Raw genomic sequence first — 25,270 nt, 5'->3', positions numbered from 1 at the left:
ATCATCAAGCTGCCCATGCTCGTGATCTCATTCATCATTATGTTGCCCATGCTCATATCATCATGCATCATTATGCTACCCATGCTCATATCATCATGTTGCTTATTATGCTGCCCATGATCTCATACATCATGCTGCCCATACTCATATCATCATGCATCATTATGCTGCCCATGCTCATATCATCATGCTGCTTATTATGCTGCCCATGATCTCATACATCATGCTGCCTTCCTTTGGAGACAGATGCTCCGGCTATTTCGGTAGTTCCCGGTAGTTCCTACTTTTCCGGCAGTTCCAACAGTTTAGGCTTTTCCGACAGTTCCGACTTTTCTGGCTTTTCCGACAGATTCGGCTTTTCCGGCTTTTTCGGTAGTTCTGGCTTTTCCGGCTATTCCGGCTTTTCCCGCCTTTTTGGCTTTTTCGGCAGTTCTGGTTTTTCCGGCTTTTCCTTAGGATATCTATTCCTACTAAAACCCAAAGACAAATAGAGAGAGGAAGAGATCCAAGTGTGTGTAGAAATGACTTGAAGTTCTCTTCTATTTATACTAAAACGTAGAGATTGAATAGACATGACTGTTGGGCTTCTGAGCCTACATAAGTTGCTGGCCGACTTAACAATTTGTCCATAACATAAATAAATTCATAACTTCATAAATAATTATCGGAATCGGATGATCTTTAGATCAATCCTACACCTCTCAATGAGAGAGATCCAATAAAAATATCAGCTGCCATAAATAATATGACCCACATGAAGTTTGGCCCTGGTTGCCAATTTTAACACTCCCTCTCAACTAGGGATAACTCCATCTGCTGATCCATATGTCCAACTGTGCTATCTCTGCCATCAGTGCCCTGCACTGCTTTGCTTTGCTCAGCTCAGCTCTGCTCTACTCAGCTCTGCTCTACTGGCTCTGCTCAGCTCTGTTGGCTCTGCTGGATTTGCTCAGCTCTGCTTAGCTCTACTAGCTCTGCTTTGCACTGCTCAGCTCTGCTCAACTTAGCTCTGCTGAACCATGAAGAAGAAGAATTGATCGAGAATTTGTCATACCATTCTCCACTGACCCGAAGTCAGTCTTAGAGTGTGTACCACTGGGCCCAGACCAGTCCTTAACCGACCTGAAGTCAGTGTCATAGTAGGTACAACTCCTACCACTGGTCCCAGACTAATACTCTACTGACTCGAAGTCAGTCTCAGAGTATGTACCACTGGTCCCAGACCAGTCCTCAACAGACACGAAGTCAGTGTCATAGTGGGTACAACTCCTACCATTGGTCCCAGACCAGTACTCTACTGACTTGAAGTCAGTCTCAGAGTATGTACCACTGGTCCTAGACTAATCCTCAACCGAATCGAAGTCAATGTCATAGTGGGTACAACTCCTACCACTGGTCCCAGACCAGTATCATTGATCCCAGATCAATGAAGGTCATCCTAGCATAGGGAGTATCGTAGATACAACGATGCGTCCATTGGTACTACTATGGTCCCTATCCTCATTTTCCTGCTCATTGATCAGATGAGAGGTACTTCCCATGAGTCTCAGACTGCATGGGTAGGATGCCTCGACAGGAGAACTTAATCAATCCTGTCCTCACAGGAGAACTAATCATCCCGCTACACAATCGCCATGGAGCACATCATCTAGGTCTCACAGGAGAACTAATCATCCTACTACACAATCGTCATGGAGAACACATCATCCAAACCTTACAGGAGAATTAATCATCCTGCTACATAATCGTCATGGAGAACACATCATCCAGACCTCACAGGGGAATTAATCATCCTGCTACACAATCGTCATGGAGAACACATCATCCAGACCTCACAGGAGAATTAATCATCCTGCTACACAGGAGAGCGAATCATCCTGTCCCACAAGAGAGAAAATCATTTTGTTCACAGGAGAGCGAATCATCATGTCCACAGGAGAGCGAATCATCCTGTCCCACAAGAGAGCGAATCATCTTGTCCACAGGAGAGCGAATCATTCTGTCCACAGGAGAGCGAGTCATCCTGTCCACAGGAGAGCGAGTCATCCTGTTCCAGTGCGCACCACCAGGGGAGGGTGAGTCACCCTGTGGTTGTATGTTGCTCCAGTAAGAACCGCAAGCCCCAGAGCTCCCAGAGCTCAATGTATGCAACATGTAGGACCCTTTTACAAGGGTCTCTCGACGACTCCAAGTCGTTCGGGAAAATCACAAATTTGATCTTTCCCTGAGGCTCTAACAAAGTGTAGCGACCTGTACATCATCTTAGTGCGATGGAGCCTCCTTGCTCATCGACTTACCATATCCCAGATAAGCCAGTATCTGATGTCTATCTGCTCCCACCTCTGGTTGTCACAGAGAATCACAGTGGTATTCATCATGTGTACTCACTGAAGAGTTTCCACAACTAGGCAACTTCATACGAGGTCATACTCGTAGTTATGTATCCGGTCTCGGCGGTACTTATAACAACCGATTTCTGCTTCCTGCTCATCCATGATATCGAAGCAGAATCCAAAGAGAACCAGCACTGAGAAGTGCTCTAGTGATCCTCCACACTGCCTGCCCAGTGAGCATTCGAATAATCATGCAGTTTTCATATTTCCGACAGTGTATCTCAATCCATGAGAGATTGTGCCCCGAAGATATCTCAGAGGATTCTTGGCACCAATCTAGTGAGGCTCAACCAAATATGAGCTCACCATGCTAACTGCAAAACATATGTCCGGACGAAAGTTCACCAAGAACATCAACGTGATTGAGTTTATGAAACTCAGAGGCATTTCCCAAATCTGGTCCGACATCACTACCATATAACTTCTGAAAGTTAATATCCTCGAGGTAGTCACAGGCTTGCAGTTTATCATTCCACATTCGAAATCTAACTCCCTCTTACTTCTGCAAATGAGAGGGTCTGCACCTGTCAGAAATAGGTCGTCCTTATGAGGTGCCAGTATGAGAGGTCTATCATCCACAACTTTTGGGTAATGGTTTGGATCGGTTTCACTCCTAGTGAATCATAGCTTCATCAAACAGCTATCAATCCTCTCATACTACGCCCGGGGTGTTTTGCTTCAAGCCATAGAGGGCTTTCTTCCACCTATATACATGAGATTCTCGTTCATGAATCTCAAACTCCACGGGTTGTTCCAAACCTGTGGACCTGCTACATGAGGGGAATGGTCCCCTTGTAAGATTTTCCTTCGGTACATCTTAGACATGTACCTTCATGCTCTTTTTGAATTCAGGCATCCCGGTCACCATCTGACTCACAGACCTCTGGTGCTGAGTCAATGGACATGGTCCCCAGTGGACTTGATACAACCCTGAACTCTAAAACATCTTTGAAAAATCTATTTTCAAACACGTACCTTTCCATCGATGAGTGCCACCCTGAAACCTTAAACTTCCATTTCGAGATGGACACTAGGTTCTTCTTGCGATCAGGTACATAAAAGAGATTCTGGGGTTCCTTGCTTTCTTTGAAGAGTCGACCATTTCCTTGATGACTTGCATTACTTATCATTCCTCTGATCATTGAAGATGTCCCTGGAATGATTGTTATCTTCATCAAGAGACGTGTCTCTGCTGTTTGGACACTCCTTTGCATGATGGCCGAACTTATTGCAACCAAGGTATCTGCCTTTCCTTCCACCCTTAGATCTAAACTTCCCAATGAAGTGATCTTCCGCTTTGCCATTTTGATAATTTTATTTACTTCCACTTCACCCTTAGCGAACTTAGAAGAGAGATGTGGAACTCATTGATCCTTTTGACTTGTCCCTATTGTCTTTGGTGATTGCTCTTTCACTCTTGCTTGGGCATTGTCTTCACCTCAGCTCTGATACCATGTTAATTTTAGGTATGTTTTATGCTAGAGCAATTTATTTCAATTTCTTTTCCACATTGGCAATCACATCAGCATAAAGTAAACTGCAGATAGAACATAAATATTAATCGCAGAAGACAAGCCAAGACAAGAGGACACAAGATGTGGCGCTAGCCAGGGACAAACCCCACAATGTGGGGAAACCTTTGATCAATTCTTCTTTTATGTTCTTCAAAGTTCAGCAGAGAAAGTGAGAGATAGTACATTTACAATAGAAGTCAATCACTTTGACTTTTGATATCGGCATGAGATCAGTTGAAGACATATTGCTTCAATTGATTCTCTAAGGTGACTCGTTCACCTATCATAGTGCCGCATCTCGTCTATTTGCTGCACATTACTGTGTGACACCTTGCTGTACTGTCACATGTGTTGAACCGTGATGACTGAGCTGCTCTCATCTTCATGCTGCTCATCATGCTGCATCTTCCATGGTCTTATTCATCATCAAGCTGCCCATGCTCATGATCTCATTCATCATTATGCTGCACATGCTCATATCATCATGTTGCTTATTATGTTGCCCATGATCTCATACATCATGCATCATTATGCTGCCCATGCTCATATCATCATGCTGCCGATGATCTCCAGATGCTCCAGCTGTTTCGGCAGTCCCCGGTAGTTCTGGCTTTTCCAGCAGTTCTGGCTTTTCCGGCAGTTTCGGCAGTTCCGACTTTTCCGGCAGTTTCGGCTTTTCCGTCTTTTCCGGCTTTTCCGGCAGTTTCAGCTTTTCCGGCTTTTCTGGCAGTTCCGGCTTTTCCGGCTTTTCCGACTTTTTCGGCAGTTCCGGCTTTTCCAACAATTCCGGCTTTTCCTTAGGATCTCTCCTCCTACTAAAACCCAAAGACAAGTAGAGAGAGGAAGAGATCCAAGTGTGTGTAGAAATGATTTGAAGTCCTCTTCTATTTATACTAAAATGTAGAGGTTGAATAGACATGACTGTTGGGCTTCTGAGCCTACATAAGTTGTTGGCCGACTTAACAATTTGTCCATAACATAAATAAATTCATAACTTCATAAATACTTATCGGAATCAGATGATCTTTAGATCAATCCTACACCTCTCAATGAGAGGGATCCAATAAAAATATCAGCTGCCATAAATAATATGACCCACATGGAGTTTGGCCCTAGTTTCCAATTTTAACACTCCCTCTCAACTAGGGAGAACTCCATCCGCTGATCCATATGTCCAACTGTACTATCTTTGCCATCAGTGCCCTGCACTACTTTGCTCAGCTCTGCTGGCTCTGCTCAGCTCTGCTGGCTGTGCTCTGCTCTACTCAGCTCTGCTCTGCTGGCTCTGCTCAGATCTGCTGGCTCTGCTCTGCTCTGCTTAGCTCTGCTGGCTTTGCTCTGCACAACTTAGCTTTGCTAAACCATGAAGAAGAAGAATTGATCGAGAATGTGTCATGCCATTCTCCACTGACCCGAAGTCAGTCTTAGAGTGTGTACCTTTGGTCCTAGACCAGTGCTCAATCGACCCGAAGTCAGTGTCATAGTAGGTACAACTCCAACCACTGGTCCCAGACTAGTACTCTACTGACTCGAAGTCAGTCTCAGAGTATGTACCACTAGTCCTAGACCAGTGCTCAACTGACCCGAAGTCAATGTCATTGTGGGTACAACTCCTACCACTGGTCCTAGACTAGTACTCTACTGACTCGAAGTCAGTCTCAGAGTATGTACTACTGGTCCTAGACCAGTCCTCAACCGACCCGAAGTCAGTGTCATAGTGGGTACAACTCCTACCACTGGTCCATGTCCAATATCATTGATCCCAGATCAATGAAGGACATCCTAGCATAGGGAGTACGGTAGATACAACGATGCATCCATCGGTACTACTATGGTCCCTATCCTCATTTCCCTGCTCACTGATCAGAGGAGAGGTACTTCCCATGAGTCCTAGACTGCATGGGTAGGATGCCTCGACAGGAGAACTTAATCAATCCTGTCCTCACAGGAGAACTAATCATCTTGCTACACAATCACCATGGAGAACACATCATCTAGGCCTCACAGGAGAACTAATCATCCTGCTACACAATTGTCATGGAGAACACATCATCCAGACCTCACAGGAGAATTAATCATCTTGCTACACAATCGTCATGGAGAACACATCATCCAGACCTCACAAGAGAATTAATCATTCTGCTATACAGGAGAGCGAATCATCCTGTCCCATGTTGCTTGGGAGCGGGAGTGGGAGCGAAAACGGGAGTGGGAGCGACCATTTTCAGAAGCTCCCGGTTTGGGAGCGAATCTGGGAGCGATTTTTTAAAAATATATATATTTTTTATATTTTTTAATTTTTGATACATATATGTCAACAAAAACATGTAGAATGATGAATTAGACATAAAAAACATAAAAAAACATAGATTGATCATTGAACCATATCACATCAATCATCTAGAAATTATAATCGTCATCAACCATGTCCACAAGTTAGTAAAATACATATTACAACTGCAACATACTGAGTCTCATGAATCATGATTCATCAAATTCAATCTTAAAGTTTCAACTTCAAGCTTTCAAAATTGAAAATTCAATAACATTTATCATCATTGGTCACCAAAGTTGTACTTGTAAGCTAAGTTTAACCATTACAAGAAGTAATATCTAAGATATTTCTAAATCCTAACTTCTAACTGTTAACATGATATGAAATGTTATAAATTTATAAAATGAAACATGAATAATGAAATGAAATGAAACAACTTTAGTCTTTCACGAAGCATCAAATTCATAATTCACATCATTACCAATGAGTTATAATTGCCAAGGCCCAACTTCAAACTTCAAATTTTCATTGTCATAGCGATATATTGTTTACAAAAAATATCATTATGATATGAAAGAGTCAAGAGTCAAGAGTCAAGGACTCAAAACTCAATAGTTATGAAAACTAAAGTCTAATAGAAACTAAAAAAGACAAGTAAACTGTAAATCAGAATCTACATGTGGCCCTTGCCACGAGAGTCTCCAGGAGTATAAGCAGGTCGTGGTGGTCTTCTAGGAGTCTCCTGCACAGACTGACGACCAGAACTAGAACCTCCACGTGAGGGTGTAGATGGACGTGGCGACAGCAAAAGAACAAGACTCGGACCTCGAGCACTGCTACTGGATGGTGGAGGTGGCATGGCTGCTGCAGCTGCTTCATCTTCATCCCTTACAAGTTCCTCTTCCAGTTCTTCAATATGTACAATGCCATCCTCCAAATTGTCATCCTCTGGGTGATTTTCCCAAATTTTATATGTGGGATCCTCATAAGCCCGATCACAGTAATGACTCAACAACCTCAACTTGTAGTGCACATAAACCAGGCTTTCTGCTCGGTTTTCATTGAGTCTGTTTCTTTTCACATTATGTATGTAGCTGTAGGTGCTCCAACACCTCTCTGCAGAAGAAGTATTTACAAACTGTGAAAGAATTGCTTTTGCCAATTTTGGCAAAAGTCCATGCCCGCCATATGTTTCCCACCATGTGAGAGTATCAAATCTATCTCTGTCGTCCATTGCATGGAAGTTACCATACAAACCAGTGCCACTGAAGTATCTGCCTATTTCAAGGCGCACAGCTGCACATTCCTCCCTGTCAGGTACCAACTTTTCTAATGCTTCCAAATATCCTTTAGTTACCTCTGGTTCTAAATGGGGTTTGGTCCTAACCCCACCCCCTGCTGCAGGTTGGCCCAACCAAGATGTAGAGTAGTATTTTGGTGTAAGGATATACGCCAAGCAATGTAGTGGAAGATTAAGCCTATTCCACCGTTCACACACACAATCATGAATTAGTTTGTACAAGTTGGGATCTCTATTATGAACAATGTCCTTTATTTCCCCCAACATGGTATCCATTTGCTCATACACCTCGCCGATCACTGGTTTGTCTGTATCTGCAAATCGAATCATGTGATAAATTGGCTTGGTGAAATCCAATACCTGCCTCACAGTTGTCCAAAACTGCCCATCAAGAGCGGCCTCCTCCACCATTTCAAAACCTGCCATGTCAGCTACATTTGTGGCCCTTTCCTTTAATACCTGCCAATGTGGACTTGATACCATGCTAGCTAATGCCTCTCTTACCTTCAAAGGCGCTTGAAGGTGAGGTAATAGCTACCAAATCTGGTCTTCGCAATCTTCAACAACTCCAATCTCGAGTGACTGCGGAAAAGGCCATGGGTATTGCTATGATTTATAATAAATTTTATCATTTGTTTGCCTTTCTTGTACAAATCACCAATCCATTGGTATTGTTCATTTTTGTTCTTGACAATATCATGCAACAGAAGGTTCAATGTGTGAACCAAACATCCAGACCAAAATATGTTGGGGTATTTATCCTCAATAATTGCTCCCGCTGCCTTACAATTAGGAGCATTATCAATGATGACTTGGATGACATTGTATGGGTCAATACGCTCAATTATTTCAAGTAATGCTTCTGCAATGTTGATGGCGGTCTTGAAATTGTCTGAGTAATCATGTGCAGCTAGAAAGATGGGACCACTAACAGACACAGCAAGAACACTTATCAATGGCTTGCCTTTTACATTTGTCCATCCATCAGATACAATGGACACCCCATGGTCAGTCCAAGAACTTGTCATTCTATTCAAAGAATGTGATATTTTTGCTTTTTCATGATCAAGGCCAACGGTTCTTGCCTTGTCATACCCAGGGCTCTTGTATCCTTTAGGGGCATCATTTATGGCAGAAACCATTTCGTGCCAATAAGGTGAGCGAAGAACATTGAATGGTATCCCACATGCATAGAGAAACCTGTAAACCTTTGAATCCACATCATTCCTACACCCTTCATCAAGGAAATCTGATATGGTTCTACGCCTTAAAGATGATGACCTTGTGCCTCCATATCCACTGCCTTGGGAGGATGCTGAAGGAGTTCTTTGTGATTGTGAGCTTGGTTCAAAGAAACCACTTGATTTTTTTGATCTGTGTTGGGCTTCCTCCTCTTCCCTTATGTATTTGGCTCTATCCGCCGCTGACACCGCTGTACAAGTTTTGATTCCTATTTGTTTGTCTCCATCCCATGGCCTTTTCCCGCAGAGGTGTCTTCTAGCACGGGTGTATGAACCTATGTAATCAGTGTTGCAATGGGGGCAATGAAATTTAGTGGTTCCACCCCCTCTCCCTGTTTCAGCCCTGTTAACATATTTCCACAATGGAGTTTGGTCTTGTTTAGTTTTTTGAGGGTCATGTTCACCCTCCTCCAGCTCCTCCTCACCGGGGTTTTCACCAATTTGACTTTCTCCAGCTTCTTCATCCCCCTCTTCAGTTTGGCCCCTCCGTTTCCTACTCTTCAGCACCATAATAACCATAAAAGGGACCAGGAAGAGGAAAATGCTAAGAAATATAGCCAGGTCCATGGTGTTTGATGTTTGTAGGGTTTTGATTCTTGAATCTGCAAATTAATTTAATTTATTGGGATTAATTAATTTAATTAATTAATTTAATTTAAATTTATGATTTTTAAACTCAATAAACTAAATTAAATTAACTAAATCACTACCTACCTAACTAAACTAACTAAATTACTAAGTTACTTACCTCTGCAGGCTTGCTCCTCGCTCCTCGGCACTTGCTCCTCGCTCCTTTGCTCTTGCTCTTGCTCCAAACTCTTGCTCAATGAAGTCACAATGAAATTGTTTTAGGCCCATTGGGCTTTTAAAACCAATTTTTTTTTTATTTTTTTAAATTTGATTTTTTTGGCGTCTGCGGAAATTTTTTCCGCCGGATCGCTCCCGGCGCCTGTCGAAACACTCTCGGAGCGAACGCTCCCGAACAGGGCAGGGAGCGTAATTTTTTTTTAGGGAGCGCGCTCCCGAACAGGGCAGGGAGCGTAAATTTTTTTTAGGGAGCGCGCTCCCGAGCCGCTCCGGCCCGGAGCGCGATTCAGGAGCGGGTTCGAGGGGGGGGGCGCTCCCTCGCAACTATGATCCTGTCCCACAAGAGAGTGAATCATCTTGTTCACAGGAGAGCGAATCATCCTATCCACAGGAGAGCGAATCATCCTGTCCCACAAGAGAGCGAATCATCTTGTCCACAGGAGAGCGAATCATCCTGTCCACAGGAGAGCGAGTCATCCTGTTCCAGTGTGCACCACCAGGGGAGGGTGAGTCACCCTGTGGTCGTATGTTGCTCGAGTAAGAACCGCAAGCCCCCAAAGCTCCCAGAGCTCAATGTATGCAACATGTAGGACCCTTTTACAAGGGTCTCTCGACGACTCCAAGTCGTTTGGGAAAATAAAAAATTTGATCTTTCCCCGGGGCTCTGACAAAGTGTAGCGACCTGTACATCATCTCAGTGCGATAGAGCTTCCTTTCTCATCGACTTACCATATCCCAGATAAGGCAGTATCTGATGTCTATTTGCTGGAGCAATCATTGAATATGGGATTCCTCAATAATCGAATCCCACCTCTGGTTGTCACAGAGGATCACAGTGGTATTCGTCATGTGTACTTATTGAAGAGTTTTCACAACCAGGGAACTTCATACGAGGTCATACTCGTAGTTATGTATCCGGTCTCGGCGGTACTTATAACAACCGATTTTTGCTTCTTGCTCATCCATGATATCGAAGCAGAATCCAAAGAGAACCAACACTGAGAAGTGCTCTAGTGATCCTCCACACTGCCTGCCCATTCAACATTCGAATAATCATGCAGTTTTCATATTTCTGGCAGTGTATCTCAATCCATGAGAGATTGTGCCCCGAAGATATCTCAGAGGATTCTTGGCACCAATCCAGTGAGGCTCAACCAAATATGAGATCACCATGGTAACTGCAAAACATGTCCGGACGGAAGTTCACCAAGAACATCAACGTGATTGAGTTTATGAAACTCAGAGGCATTTCCTAAATCTGGCCCGACATCACTACCATATAACTTCTGAAAGTTAATATCCTCGAGGTAGTCACAGGCTTGTAGTTTATCATTCCACATTCGAAATCTAACTCCCTCTTACTTCTGCAAATGAGAGGGTCTGCACCTGTCAGAAATAGGTCATCCTTATGAGGTGCCAGTATGAGAGGTCTATCATCCGCAACCATCGGGGAATGGTTTGGATCAGTTTCACTCCTAGTGAATCTCAGCTTCATCAAACAGCTATCAATCCTCTCATACTACGCCTGGGGTGTTTTGCTTCAAGCCATAGAGGGCTTTCTTCCACCTGTATACATGAGATTCTCATTCATGAATCTCAAACTCCACGGGTTGTTCCAAACTTGTGGACCTGCTACATGAGGGGAATGGTCCCCTTGTAAGATTTTCCTTCAGTACATCTCAGACATGTACCTTCATGCTCTTTTTGAATTCAGGCATCCCGGTCACCATCTGACTCATAGACCTCTGGTGCTGAGTCAATGGACATGGTCCCCAGTGGACTTGATACAACCCTAAACTCTAAAACATCTTTGAAAAATCTATTTTCAAACACGTACCTTTCCATCAATGAGTGCCACCCTGAAACCTTAAACTTCCATTTCCGAGATGGACACTAGGTTCTTCTTGCGATCAGGTACATAAAAGAGATTCTGGGGTTCCTTGCTTTCTTTGAAGAGTCGACCATTTCCTTGATGACCTGCATTACTTATCATTCCTCTGATCATTGAAGATGTCCCTGGAATGATTGTTATCTTCATCAAGAGATGTGTCTCTGCTATTCGGACACTCCTTTGCATGATGGCCGAACTTATTGCAACTAAGGCATCTGCCTTTCCTTCCACCCTTAGATCTAAACTTCCCAATGAAGTGATCTTCCGCTGTGCCATTCTGATAATATTCTCTACTTCCACTTCACCCTTAGCGAACTTAGAAGAGAGATGTGGAACTCATTGATCCTTTTATCTTGTCCCTATTGTCTTTGGTGATTGCTCTTTCACTCTTGCTTGGGCATTGTCTTCACCTCAGCTCTGATACCATGTTAATTTTAGGGATGTTCTATGCTAGAGCAATTTATTTCAATTTCTATTCCACATTAGCAATCACATCAGCATAAAGTAAATTGCAGATAGAACAGAAATATAAATCGCAAAAGACAAGCCAAGACAAGAGGACACAAGATGTGGCGCTAGCCATGGACAAACCCCGCAATGTGGGGAAACCCTTGATCAATTCTTCTTTTATGTTCTTCAAAGTTCAGCAGAGAAAGTGAGAGAGATAGTACATTTACAATAGAAGTCAATCACTTTGACTTTTGATATCGGCATGAGATCAGTTGAAGACATATTGCTTCAACTGATTCTCTAATGTGACTCGTTCACCTATCATAGTGCTGCATCTCGTCTATTTGCTGCACATTACTGTGTGACACCTTGCTGTACTGTCACATGTGTTGAACCGTGATGACTGAGTTGCTCTCATCTTCATGCTGCTCATCATGCTGCATCTTCCATGGTCTTATTCATCATCAAGCTGCCCATACTCATGATCTCATTCATCATTACGCTGCCCATGCTCATATCATCATGCATCATTATGCTGCCCATGCTCATATCATCATGCTGCTTATTATGCTGCCCATGATCTCATACGTCATGTTGCCCATACTCATATCATCATGCATCATTATGCTGCCCATGCTCATTCATCACGCTGCTTATTATGCTGCCCATGATCTCATACATCATGCTGCCTTCCTTCGGAGACAGATGCTCCGGCTGTTTTGGCAATTCCCGGTAGTTCCGGCTTTTCTGCCTTTTTCGGTAGTTTTGGCTTTTGCGGCTTTTCTGGCAGTTTCGTCTTTTTCGGCTTTTTTGGCTTTTCCGGCAGTTCCGGCTTTTCCTTAGGATCTCTCCTCCTACTAAAACCCAAAGACAAGTAGAGAGAGGAAGAAATCCAATTGTGTGTAGAAATGACTTGAAGTCCTCTTCTATTTATACTAAAACGTAGAGGTTGAATAGACATGACTGTTGGGCTTCTGAGCCTACATAAGTTGCTGGCCGACTTAACAATTTGTCCATAACATAAATAAATTCATAACTTCATAAATACTCATCGGAATCGGATGATCTTTAGATCAATCCTACACCTCTCAATGAGAGGGATCCAATAAAAATATCAGCTGCCATAAATAATATGACCCACATGGAGTTTGGCCCTAGTTGCCAATTTTAACACTCCCTCTCAACTAGGGAAAACTCCATCCGCTGATCCATATGTCCAACTATACTATCTCTGCCATCAGTGCCCTGCACTGCTCTGCTCAGCTCTGTTAGCTCTGCTGGCTCTGCTCTGCTCTACTCAACTCTGCTCAGCTCTGCTCAACTCAGCTCTGTTGGCTCTGGAGGCTCTGCCCTGCTCTACTCAGCTCTGCTGGCTTTGCTTTGCACTGCTCAGCTCTGTTGGCTTTGCTCAGCACTGCTCAGCTCTACTGGCTTTGCTCTGCACTACTCAGCTCTGCTGGCTCTGCTCTGCAAAACTTAGCTCTGCTGAACCATGAAGAAGAAGAATTGATCGAGAATGTGTCATACCATTCTCCATTGACCTGAAGTCAGTCTCAGAGTGTGTACGACTGGCAATGTTGTTAAAAGCGCGAGCGGGATTAAATCGGCGCGGGGAACGAATCGGAAAAAATCGGAAAAATCGGGAAAAAATCGGAAAAAAGCGGGAAAAAATCGTTTGGTACAAAAATATTCATTTTTTTTTCATTTTTTTTCAATTTTTTTAATATCTAAACCATCTACAACATAAAATAAATACATTGACACATAAATATGATAAAAAAACTAATATATAAGATGTTTAATATCATTTCTAGCGCTAAAATCACACATAACATTGAATCATGTCCTGAATAGTAAGTCCTGATTCCTGAGTCCCAACTCAGCCTCAAAATATCAACAAAAAATATGATAATGTATCTCATCATGTCATAATGTCATAGACAATAAAATGAAGTCTAATCCTATTGATTTCCTCTGCCCCTCTTGCGAGAAAATGCCACAGCTTTCCCTTTCCCTCTAGATGTAGATGTTGGTGCCTGTGCTGGTGGAGATGGCAGTGGAGTCTGATGTGCTCTAGAAGCTGAAGAACTAGAAGTAGGAGCTATAGGAGATAGACCACGTCCTCTACTGGTGGCAGGGGTAGCCCGAGCAGGTGGTGTCACCTGGAAACATTACAATCTCCCAATCCTGAAATCCTGAAAAACTGATAAGTCTGCTGGATTTTAAATGAAATCTAAAATTCTACTTTCTCCATATGAAATCCAATGAGGCTGGAACCACTCTCAAACATCCTGAGTCATTTCATGGTAATGTTAAAAATTTAAGTAAAAGGATGAAAATGAAGATTAAGGAGAATGTCACTTTTACTTTAAGAATTTAACATTACCATGAATAGCATATCCATACTAGGGCCTAGACTTTATCATTAAGCTGCCCCACTCAAAAATTATTTGTTTCTTTCAAAAAAAATTGCATGAAAAAACCCAAATGACCAAATGAAAAACCAAAAAAAAAATTATAAAATCGCGCTGTCCCAATTTTTTCGTTAAAAATCGCGATTTTTTCGAAAAAATCGCGATTTTTTGAAAAAAGCGCGATTTTTTCAATAAAAATCGGCAAAAAAAAAAGGCGATTTTTTCGTATAAAAATCGCGATTAAATCGGCAAGCTGAAAAAATCGCGATTTTATCGCGATTTTAACAACACTGACTGGTCCCAAACCATTCCTTAACTGATCCGAAGTCAGTGTCATAGTAGGTACAACTCCTACCACTGGTCCCAGACCAGTACTCTACTCACTCGAAGTCAGTCTCAGAGTATGCACCACTGGTCCCAGATCAGTTCTTAACCGACCCGAAATCAGTGTCATAGTGGGTACAACTCCTACCACTGGTCCTAGACCAGTACTCTACTAACTCGAAGTCAGTCTCAGAGTATGTACCACTCGTCCCAGACGAGTCCTCAACCGACCCGAAGTCAATGTCATAGTGGGTACAACTCCTACCATTAGTCCCAGACCAGTATCATTGATCCCAGATCAATGAAGGTCATCCTAGCATAGGGAGTACGGTAGATACAGTGATGCGTCCATCGGTACTACTATGGTCCCTATCCTCATTTCCCTGCTCATTGATCAGATGAGAGGTACTTCCCATGAGTCCCACACTGCATGGGTAGGATGCCTCGACAAGAGAACTTAATCAATTCTGTCCTTATAGGAGAACTAATCATCCTGCTACACAATCGCCATGGAGAAAACATCATCCAGGTCTCACAGGAGAACTAATCATCCTGCTACACAATCGTCATGGAGAACACATCATCTAGACCTCATAGGAGAATTAATCATCCTGCTACATAATCGTCATGGAGAACACATCATCCAGACCTCACAGGAGAATTAATCATCCTGCTACACAATCGTCATGGAGAACACATCATCCAGACCTCACAGGAGAATTAATCATCTTGCTACACAGGAGAGCGAATCATCCTATCCCACAAGAGAGCGAATCATCTTGTTCACAGGAGAGTGAATCATCCTGTCCACAGGAGAGCGAATCATCCTGTCCCACAAGAGAGCGAATCATCTTGTCCACAGGAGAGAGAATCATATTGTCCACAGGAGAGTGAATCATCCTATCCATAGGAGAGCGAATCATCCTGTTCCAGTGCGCACCACCAGGGGAGGGTGAGTCACCCTGTGGTCGTATGTTGCTCCAGTAAGAACCGCAAGCCCCCAGAGCTCCCAGAGCTCAATGTATGCAACATGCAGGACCCTTTTACAAGGGTCTCTCGACGACTCCAAGTCGTTCGGGAAAATCACAAATTTGATCTTTCCTCGGGGCTCTAACAAAGTGTAGCAACCTGTACATCATCTCAGTGCGATGGAGCCTCCTTGCTCATCAACTTACCATATCCCAAATAAGGCAGTATTTGATGTCTATCTGCTGGAGCAATCATTGAATACGGGATTCCTCAATAATCGAATCCCACCTCTGGTTGTCACAGAGAATCATAGTGGTATTCATCATGTGTACTCACTGAAGAGTTTCCACAACCAGGCAACTTCATACGAGGTCATACTCGTAGTTATGTATCTGGTCTCGGCGGTACTTATAACAACCGATTTTTGCTTCCTGCTCATCCATGATATCGAAGCAGAATCCAAAGAGAACCAGCACTGAGAAGTGCTCTAGTGATCCTCCACACTGCCTACCCAGTCAGCATTCGAATAATCATGCAGTTTTCATATTTCCGGCAATGTATCTCAATCCATGAGAGATTGTGCCCCGAAGATATCTCAGAGGATTCTTGGCACCAATCTAGTGAGGCTCAACCAAATATGAGCTCACCATGCTAACTGCAAAACATATGTCCGGACGGAAGTTCACCAAGAACATCAACGTGATTGAGTTTATGAAACTCAGAGGCATTTCCCAAATCTGGTCCGACATCACTACCATATAACTTCTGAAAGTTAATATCCTCGAGGTAGTCACAGGCTTGCAGTTTATCATTCCACATTCGAATTCTAACTCCCTCTTACTTCTGCAAATGAGAGTGTCTGCACCTGTAGTGCCAGTATGAGAGGTCTATCATCCACAACCTTCGGGTAATGGTTTGGATCGGTTTCACTCCTAGTGAATCTCAGCTTCATCAAATAGCTATCAATCCTCTCATACTACGCCCGGGGTGTTTTGCTTCAAGCCATAGAGGGCTTTCTTCCACTTGTATACATGAGATTCCCGTTCATGAATCTCAAACTCCACGGGTTGTTCCAAACCTGTGGACCTGCTACATGAGGGGAATGGTCCCCTTGTAAGATTTTCGTTCGTTTCATCTCAGACATGTATCTTCATGCTCTTTTTGAATTCAGGCATCCCGGTCACCATCTGACACACAGACCTCCGGTGCTGAGTCAATGGACATGGTCCCCAGTGGACTTGATACAGCCCTGAACTCTAAATCATCTTTGAAACATCTATTTTCAAACACGTACCTTTCCATCGATGAGTGCCACCCTGAAACCTTAAACTTCCATGTCCGAGATGGACACTAGGTTCTTCTTGCGATCATGTACATAAAAGAGATTCTGGGGTTCCTTGCTTTCTTTGAAGAGTCGACCATTTCCTTGATGACTTGCATTACTTATCATTCCTCTGATCATTGAAGATGTCCCTGGAATGATTGTTATCTTCATCAAGAGACGTGTCTCTGCTATTTGGACACTCCTTTGCATGATGGCCGAACTTATTGCAACCAAGGTATCTGCGTTTCCTTCCACCCTTAGATCTAAACTTCCCAATGAAGTGATCTTCCGCTGTGCCATTTTGATAATTTTATTTCCTTCCACTTCACCCTTAGCGAACTTAGAAGAGAGATGTGGAACTCATTGATCCTTTTGACTTGTCCCTATTGTCTTTGGTGATTGCTCTTTCACTCTTGCTTGGGCATTGTCTTAACCTCAGCTTTGATACCATGTTAATTTTAGGTATGTTCTATGCTAGAGCAATTTATTTCAATTTCTTTTCCACATTAGCAATCACATCAGCATAAAGTAAATTGCAGATAGAACATAAATATAAATCACAGAAGACAAGCCAAGACAAGAGGACACAAGATGTGGCGCTAGCCAGGGACAAACCCCACAATGTGGGGAAACCCTTAATCAATTCTTCTTTTATGTTCTTCAAAGTTCAGCAGAGAAAGTGAGAGATAATACATTTACAATAGAAGTCAATGACTTTGACCTTTTGATATCGGCATGAGATCAGTTGAAGACATATTGCTTCAACTGATTCTCTAAGGTGACTCGTTCACCTATCATAGTGCCGCATCTCGTCTATTTGCTGCACATTACCATGTGACACCTCGCTGTACTGTCACATGTGTTGAACCTTGATGACTGAGCTGCTCTCATCTTCATGCTGCTCATCATGCTGCATCTTCCATGGTCTTATTCATCATCAAGCTGCCCATGCTCATGATCTCATTCATCATTAAGCTGCCCATGCTCATATCATCACGCATCATTATGCTGCCCATTCTCATATCATCATGCTGCCCATACTCATATCATCATGCATCATTATGTTGCCCATGCTCATATCATCATGCTACTTATTATGCTGCCCATGATCTCATACATCATGCTGCCTTCCTTCGGAGACAGATGCTCCGATTGTTTCGGCAGTTATCGGTAGTTCCGGCTTTTCCAGCTTTTCCAGCAGTTTTGACAGTTCCGACAGTTCCGAATTTTCTGGCTTTTCTGGCTTTTCCAGTAGTTTTGGCTTTTCGGCTTTTCCGACAGTTCCAGCTTTTCTGGCAGTTCTGGTAGTTTTGGCTTTTTCGGCTTTTCCTTAGGATCTCTCCTCCTACTAAAACCCAAAGACAAGTAGAGAGAGGAAGAGATCCAAGTGTGTGTAGAAATGACTTGAAGTCCTTGTCTATTTATACTAAAATGTAGAGGTTGAATAGACATGACTGTTAAGCTTTTGAGCCTACATAAGTTGATGGCCGACTTAACAATTTGTCCATAGCATAAATAAATTCATAACTTCATAAATACTTATTGGAATCGGATGATCTTTAGATCAATCCTACACATCTCAATGAGAGGGATCCAATAAAAATATCAGCTGCCATAAATATATGACCCACATGGAGTTTGGCCCTAGTTGCCAATTTTAACATTCTGAGACCAAGGCTACGCCAGCAAGGGCGGAAAAAGAAGTGGAGACAGATGATAACTGTGCCATGAGTGCTCATGCGCTACTTGAGAGGAAGTGGGGAGATGTCGAGCTATAGTCAAATGGACTACAGGCGATGAGGGGCAGGATCCTCCAGGTACCCAACTTCTTGGATTATACTTTGCTACAAGAGCCCCAAAGAGGAGCAGCAGGTCTGGTGGATATCGATAGAGACATATGCGGATGGAGCCACAGAGGGAGCTACAGTGCAGGAGTCCTGGGATAGCATGAGGCAGCAGTGTGAGATGCACAGAGTTGTTGCAGCAGCACAGAGGTTAGAGAAGGAGCACTTGTCAGTGAAAGAGGGAGCTTCAGCATCGGGAGTGTTTCTAGCCTAACGGAGATGTCAGAGGTGGGAGATCAGTTACTTACTTCTTAGTAACAGAGTTGCAGTGCAACAGTTAGCATTTGCAGTGCTATGGGCAGCATGATGCAACATTATGAGAGGGGTTGCAGTGCAAATGCAGCAATGTCAGTGGCAGGGCCATGGGCAGCAGCACGGATGCAGAGGGAGTTTCCGTACAGATGCAGCAGTGGCAGGGCCATGGGTAGCAGTACACGATGCAGCAATGCAGAGGATGTTGGGCAGCACGCCTAGCATCAGCACAGGGACCGATGCCTGATGATCAGGGTGATGCTCAGTGAGGAGTATTACTAGAGCATAGTCCACGCTAAGAGGGGGTGTTGATTTGGGGTAGCATCGGATGTGCTCTAGCCACCAAAATTGGTGGAGAGGCTAAAACACATGAGATCTCTGATACCCAGAAATGGTTTGGGCAGAATCTAACCAGTTTGGGAGATATTAAAATAATTAATATTTTTAATTAAGTCCATAAGTCTAAACTTAGGGAAAATAAAATATTAGTGTGAAGTAATATAAAACTGAGTTAGAATGGTCCAAAAGTCATGGATCAAGCCATATCTAATCTTAGCCGTTGATTAGGGACTTAATCTCGGTCGTTGAATTGTCAATGAGAAAAGTATAAGAGGACGCTTGAGGGTCACTTGGAGAACACACCGAGTTGATCAAGAATTTGATTTTTTTGGAGTAGGGCTTGCTGAGGAAATCGAAGGAGTGATCAGAGTTGCTGCTGAGGGGTAGTGAATGCAGTCGCAGAGAGGCAGAGATAGTACTGGGAGCATCATCGCAGAAGTTGGGAGAGGGTTGACGCAGAGCCAGCTAAAGGCCACGCAGAAGCAGCCAGAGGCGACCAAGAACTATGTAGAGCCTGAGGAGGGCCAGCGTGGGAGACGCAGAGGCTCCAGAGGTTGACGCAGAGCCCAGAGACGCTGACGCTGGGCCAGAGAGGCTGACGCAGACCCTAGAGGTTGACACTGGGAGATTTTGTGGGGTTGATATCTGTCTTCGACTGAGAGGTACTACTGCCGAGGGCATTCTCTGTTGGGTGAGCCATTTCTGGCACCCAGATTGTATTCTGAAACTGCTTAATAATAAAACCCTCAAATAGCTGCATCGGTTTTCCCGCATTGGTTTTTTTCGGGGACATTAGTCCAAAAATAACGGTGTCACTTGTGTGCTTGTTTTTTCCTTCAGTTGATGATCTGTATGTGTTGAGACTGTACTTGTATTTATTTTCAGTATTTACATGGTAAATAACTTGTTAATTAACAGATTAAGTAGGAAGAAATAAATCAAAAAGTATAGGAAGGATTTCTAACAGTTAGACTTAGAAATTCGAACAGCTCCTTCACACATGACTTGACTCTTTGACATATTAATAAATCCTAAAGACATCAAGAAGAAGTCTTTTGACCTATGACACTTCTTGCTCATGAAACCCATGTAGCAAGACATACAAAATAAAATTATTCTCTTTTATTACATCATTTAGATCAGTCATAATTACAAGTCATTATGAAGACCGAACCTAGTTACACTTTTCTTCAACAAAGGCCATATGTAGGTTAGTTTCATACCAAGAAAGCTCCTGGGCGGGAGTGTAATAGGTGTGTAGCATTACTGAACCTTTGGTAAAGGTTCTTTGATTAGTTGATGGAGAACAGCTCGAAATGGGCTACTTGTATGAGGCCATGGATAGGGCCAAAGAATCCTTTCGGACCTACTATGATGATAAGGGGGATGAGGGGTTTGAGAAGCAACAACTCCTATGGGAAGTGATTAATAAGCGATGGAACAATACACTCCATCGTCCTATTCATGCTTCAGGTATCTACCTGAACCCTGCATTTTTTTACTCCTGTGGTTTCTTCTTTGATGTTGATGTCATGGATGGATTCTTCAGTTGTGTTCAGAGGATGGTGCTATCTCCAACAAAATGTGCCAAAGAAATAAAGATATACAGGATGGCAGGTGGCACATTTAGCTTTGACATCGCTGTTGTGGGTAGGAAGACTAAAATGTCAGGTAAGCTTTAGTTTGTTTCAAATTTTATTGTCTTTTCAAGTTAATACTTTGCTTCAACTTTCAAATTTCATTTTTTTCTTATGTTTATCTTATTTGTTGTAGATGCATGGTGGACAAGCTATGGTGGTAGAGTACCTAATCTCTGAAGGCTTGCCATTCGAGTGCTCAGCCAAACATGTAGCTCCTCGGAATGCGAGTGCAATCGGAGTTTATTTGAAAAAATACGCACCAAGAAGCACAACAATTTAAAATATTCCAAATTTCCAATTAATTTTTTGAATTGATTAAATAATATTTTTTTTTTATAATTATTATTTTATTGTTTATAATTTATTAACTTATGACCCTTGTATAGGTTGGAGTCCCAACGACTTAATGACATGGTCTACATCTACTACAATCTTCGATTGTGGGTGAGGCAACTTGAGAGGACACTTGATGTGGAGGCCATCTCATTGGATGGGATTGACACCACTGCTGCATGGAGGGTTGAGGCCAAGAGGCCTATCATGGAGTCGGCCCCTGATTGGTTAGAGCAGGAGGTAGTGGAGGGGGTAGAGGAGGAGGAGGAGCAACAGGAGGAGGAGGTGACACCACCTACCCTTGTCACCAGTAGAGGACGTGGTCTACCTCCTATAGCTCCTAGTTCTTCAACTTCTAGAGCACAACAGAGTCCACTGCCAGCTCCACCGCCATCTACATCTAGAGGGAAAGCTGTTGCATTTTCTCGCAAGAGGGGCAGAGGAAATCAATAGTATTAGTTATTTGGTTCATTTCATTGTATATGACATTATGACTCATGATATGAGATACATTATTATATTTTTTGTTGATATTTTGAGGCTGAGTTGGGACTCAGGACTTAGTATTTAGGACATGATTCACTGTTATGTGTGATGTAGCACTAGAAATGATATTACACATCTTATATATTAGTTCTTTTTTCATATTTATGTGTCAATGCATTTATTTTATGTTGTGGATGCTTTAGATATTAAAAAAATTGAAAAAAATGAATATTTTTGTATTTGCTGATTTTTACCGATTTTTTTCCCAATTTTCCCGATTTCTTTGATTTCGGGCCCTCGCCTATTTAATCCCAATCACGATGTTTGCAACACTGGTCTTGAGGCTCTCACTTGCATAAGAAAATCACTCTCCCAAGAATTGATGTCTTCTTCCTCTCCCTTAGGCTTCCTTTATAATTTTCATTACGCTAAATTCCTACTCCCAATCTCCAAAGTGATGGATGACTAGGATTAAATCCTAACCCACTTAGATCAATGGTTGAGATTAAGCCTAATTCACTGAAATGAATTAAATTCATTTTTCATTAGAAACCTTAGCTTAATAACCAACATTGATTAATTAACTAGTTAATGTGCTTTTTTAAAGTTAAACTTATAAAAGTTACTCGCTCAACATAATACATAGAGAAAAGAGGCTTTTGGACATCTTCTGCATGCTTGGCACTTAGCCTATGCAGAAGCACTTGTCTGAGCTATCATCATCAACATTTCTTGTTTATTCATGGAGTTGCTATGTGGGGGCTCTTAGAGTACCTGCTGGGTTGGCCTGTTTATCATTTGCCTGTCTGCTTGACTGCACCTGAGTTCACCCTGTTCTTCCCCCTAATGTGGGGCCAACTGATCCTTGTCCCTCTTTACTCGTTTGTTTACTCTTTTTTAAGGGCCGTTTTACTGATATTTGAGCTGACTTCCTCTCAAAGGGAGCCATCTTAATGTTTTTCCTTTCTCCCTCAAGTAAAATGTCCTTAACGATTTTAGAGTCTTTCGAATTTCCATTGTCTATTAATTATTTACTCTTCTTTTCCTTTATCAAAAACTTTACCTTATCTGTCTACTAATAGTAACTGTTTCCTAGAAAGGGCTTTCGAGTCAGCTTGTGTCACCCATTGCTTAACCTTCTGCTCATCAGTAATCCAGTTTTATATATCTTGTTAATGCTAAAAGATCAACATAACTACATATTATAGTAATAATTCTATCACTCTTTGTTTGAAATTCTGTCTGAATCCCATGCACGCATACCCTATAGATTTCTGGGCAGTTTTCATGGCTAATTCTCGTATGGAAGTGGCAGCAAGCCATGCATCTCCTTCAGGCTTCTGACAAGTGTATGCTATAAGTCTTCCAAGAGTGAAATAAAGGGAATGACATTTATGTGGAAGGTTACCAGTTGCTCAACATGTTATCGAGTATCATATAGGACAGTTGAAGTGGTAAGACTTTGGAGCAGCATATATTGTACTTAAAGCCATATATAATAAAATAGAGGTATATGTCTGTTCTTCATAACCTCAGATGATAGGTGTGCCACTGGAACTGTCTAGAAAATCATTTGGGGGCTTTCAAAACTGGTGGCTACGTTACAATATAAATAAAACAAAGTTAAATGCTACTATTCGATTTAGAGGTTGTTTGACAAGTATGTTTTATTTTGGTGAGAACTTATTGAGTGTTATTCATTTAATTTATTTTGGGTTTAATTACCAAAGTTTCTACTGCTATTGAAACTTCAGAGGTTGTTTGACAAGTATGTTTTATTTTGGTGAGAACTTATTGAGTGTTATTGATTTAATTTATTTTGGGTTTAATTACCAAAGTTTCTACTGCTATTGAAACTTCATTGGCTTAGAATTGATTGTTTTCTTCCTATGTTAGCTTTGGTGGCAGCATTCAATTTGGAAATTGGAATCACTGGGGCCATACTCACTAAACTTGATGGCGATTCTCGGGGTGGTGCAGCTCTTAGTGTTAGAGAGGTTTGTTTCTGATATTCTTTAAATCTTCTATTTTGTGGTGGTTAAAAGGCTGTGCCACATTCTAGAAGTCCACTTTTATAAAAGTGAAGGTAATACCATTATAATTTTGTGTATCTGTCTTTGGTTTATTATTGGGGGTGCCACTATTTCTGAGTTTCTCATTGACTGTCTTACTGAAGAGGAAACTGATTGTCTATCCATGTCAGTTGTTTTGGTTGCTGGGTACGTGTTTCTCTTATATACAGTAATTAAATTATTATGCATTCGAGGTATTTAAAGTAGGTATGTTCTAGAGAGTTTTGTCTCCTGATATACCATAAACTTAAACTCGTGGTGTATAGGAAGCTAGAAGCATTTAAACTGTCCTCAAATGAAAAATATACATACAATTTTCATGAGTCAATCATAATAAAAGTGAACCATCACGAGGTTGTGCACTCATCTTGGTTCCAGCGTTGGGAGGGATAATGTTTTCACAAGATTTGAGTGGACTTGGAATTTTCAGTGATGTTTTCTCACTACCTATGCAGGTCAGAACTTTTGTTTCCCCTGAACATTTCCTTGGTTGAAAACAGAGCTTGTAATGACTTGAAAAGGAGAAATTTAAATTGATAGGATTGCTCTAGACGTCACTGTTTTCTTATATTTTAATAAAGGGTCATTTTAATCTACAAACACAATTTACACAAAACCCTTTACAAAACAGACATCTATTATAAAGGCTTTCTTCCTTTCACCAGCAGAAATAGAGATCTGATTCCAGTTGCTTTGTGAGTATCTAATATACAAGATCGATGCTGTAGTGCCATATTTTCTGGACTCATTTTTTGAATTATAATGTTATGATAATATATTTTTATACCTCATTATCTTCTTTGATTGGTGATGTGTAATGGCTCAGCCTCTTGAGAATCGATTTCCCTTGGGTTACTGAGTATTTGCCCGTTGTATCTCCAAATGACTCTTAAGTTTTCTCTTATACTTTTCCTGTTGATGATTCAATGGCCGAAATTCAGTCTCTAATCAACGGATAAGATTAAAACAAACTTGATCCTCGTCTCTTAGAAGCTTCTCACCCATATTTTTATTAATTCCCATTAATATTTTTATATTCCTAAGTTTAGACTTAAAAACCCCATTAAAAATATTAATTATTTTAATAATTCACAATCCGGGTGCAATTTCTCCAAACGATTTTTGGGTCTTGGAGATCTCATATACTCTAGCCCCTCCACAAAATTTCGGAGCTAGAGCACATCCGATGCTACCTAAAATCATCACTCCCTCTTAGCGAGGAATGTGCTCTAGTAATACTTCCCAACAAAAGTATCAAAATGATCCACGACATCGGTCCTTTGCTCTGCTATGCTTGATCTGCTACCCTCATCTACTGCGCTGCTGCAACCTGTATTGCTGCCCATGACACTGCCACTGTCACTGCTACATCTGTACTGCAACTCCCTCTGAATATGCTGCA

At 42.0% G+C, this 25,270-nt stretch overlaps 1 protein-coding gene across 2 annotated transcripts in view; it reads left to right on the top strand.

Annotated features, from left to right (window-relative positions):
* CPSRP54 (chloroplast signal recognition particle 54 kDa subunit) overlaps nt 1-25,270 on the top strand; it is a 295,675-nt gene that overhangs the window by 98,241 nt on the left and 172,164 nt on the right. For both annotated transcript variants that reach the window (XM_089378034.1, XM_089378033.1), the window contains exon 9: nt 23,693-23,793. In XM_089378034.1, coding sequence (XP_089234160.1) covers nt 23,693-23,793 — 101 coding nt within the window. The remainder of the gene's footprint in view (nt 1-23,692; nt 23,794-25,270) is intronic.

This window comes from Pinus tabuliformis, chromosome J, assembly GCF_031772625.1.
Source record: "Pinus tabuliformis cultivar Carrire ecotype Pingquan chromosome J, CPIR1, whole genome shotgun sequence".
Lineage (NCBI taxonomy): Eukaryota > Viridiplantae > Streptophyta > Pinopsida > Pinales > Pinaceae > Pinus > Pinus tabuliformis.
Note: the sequence above shows the minus strand (reverse complement) of the source record. Positions and strands in the feature narration are given on the sequence as shown.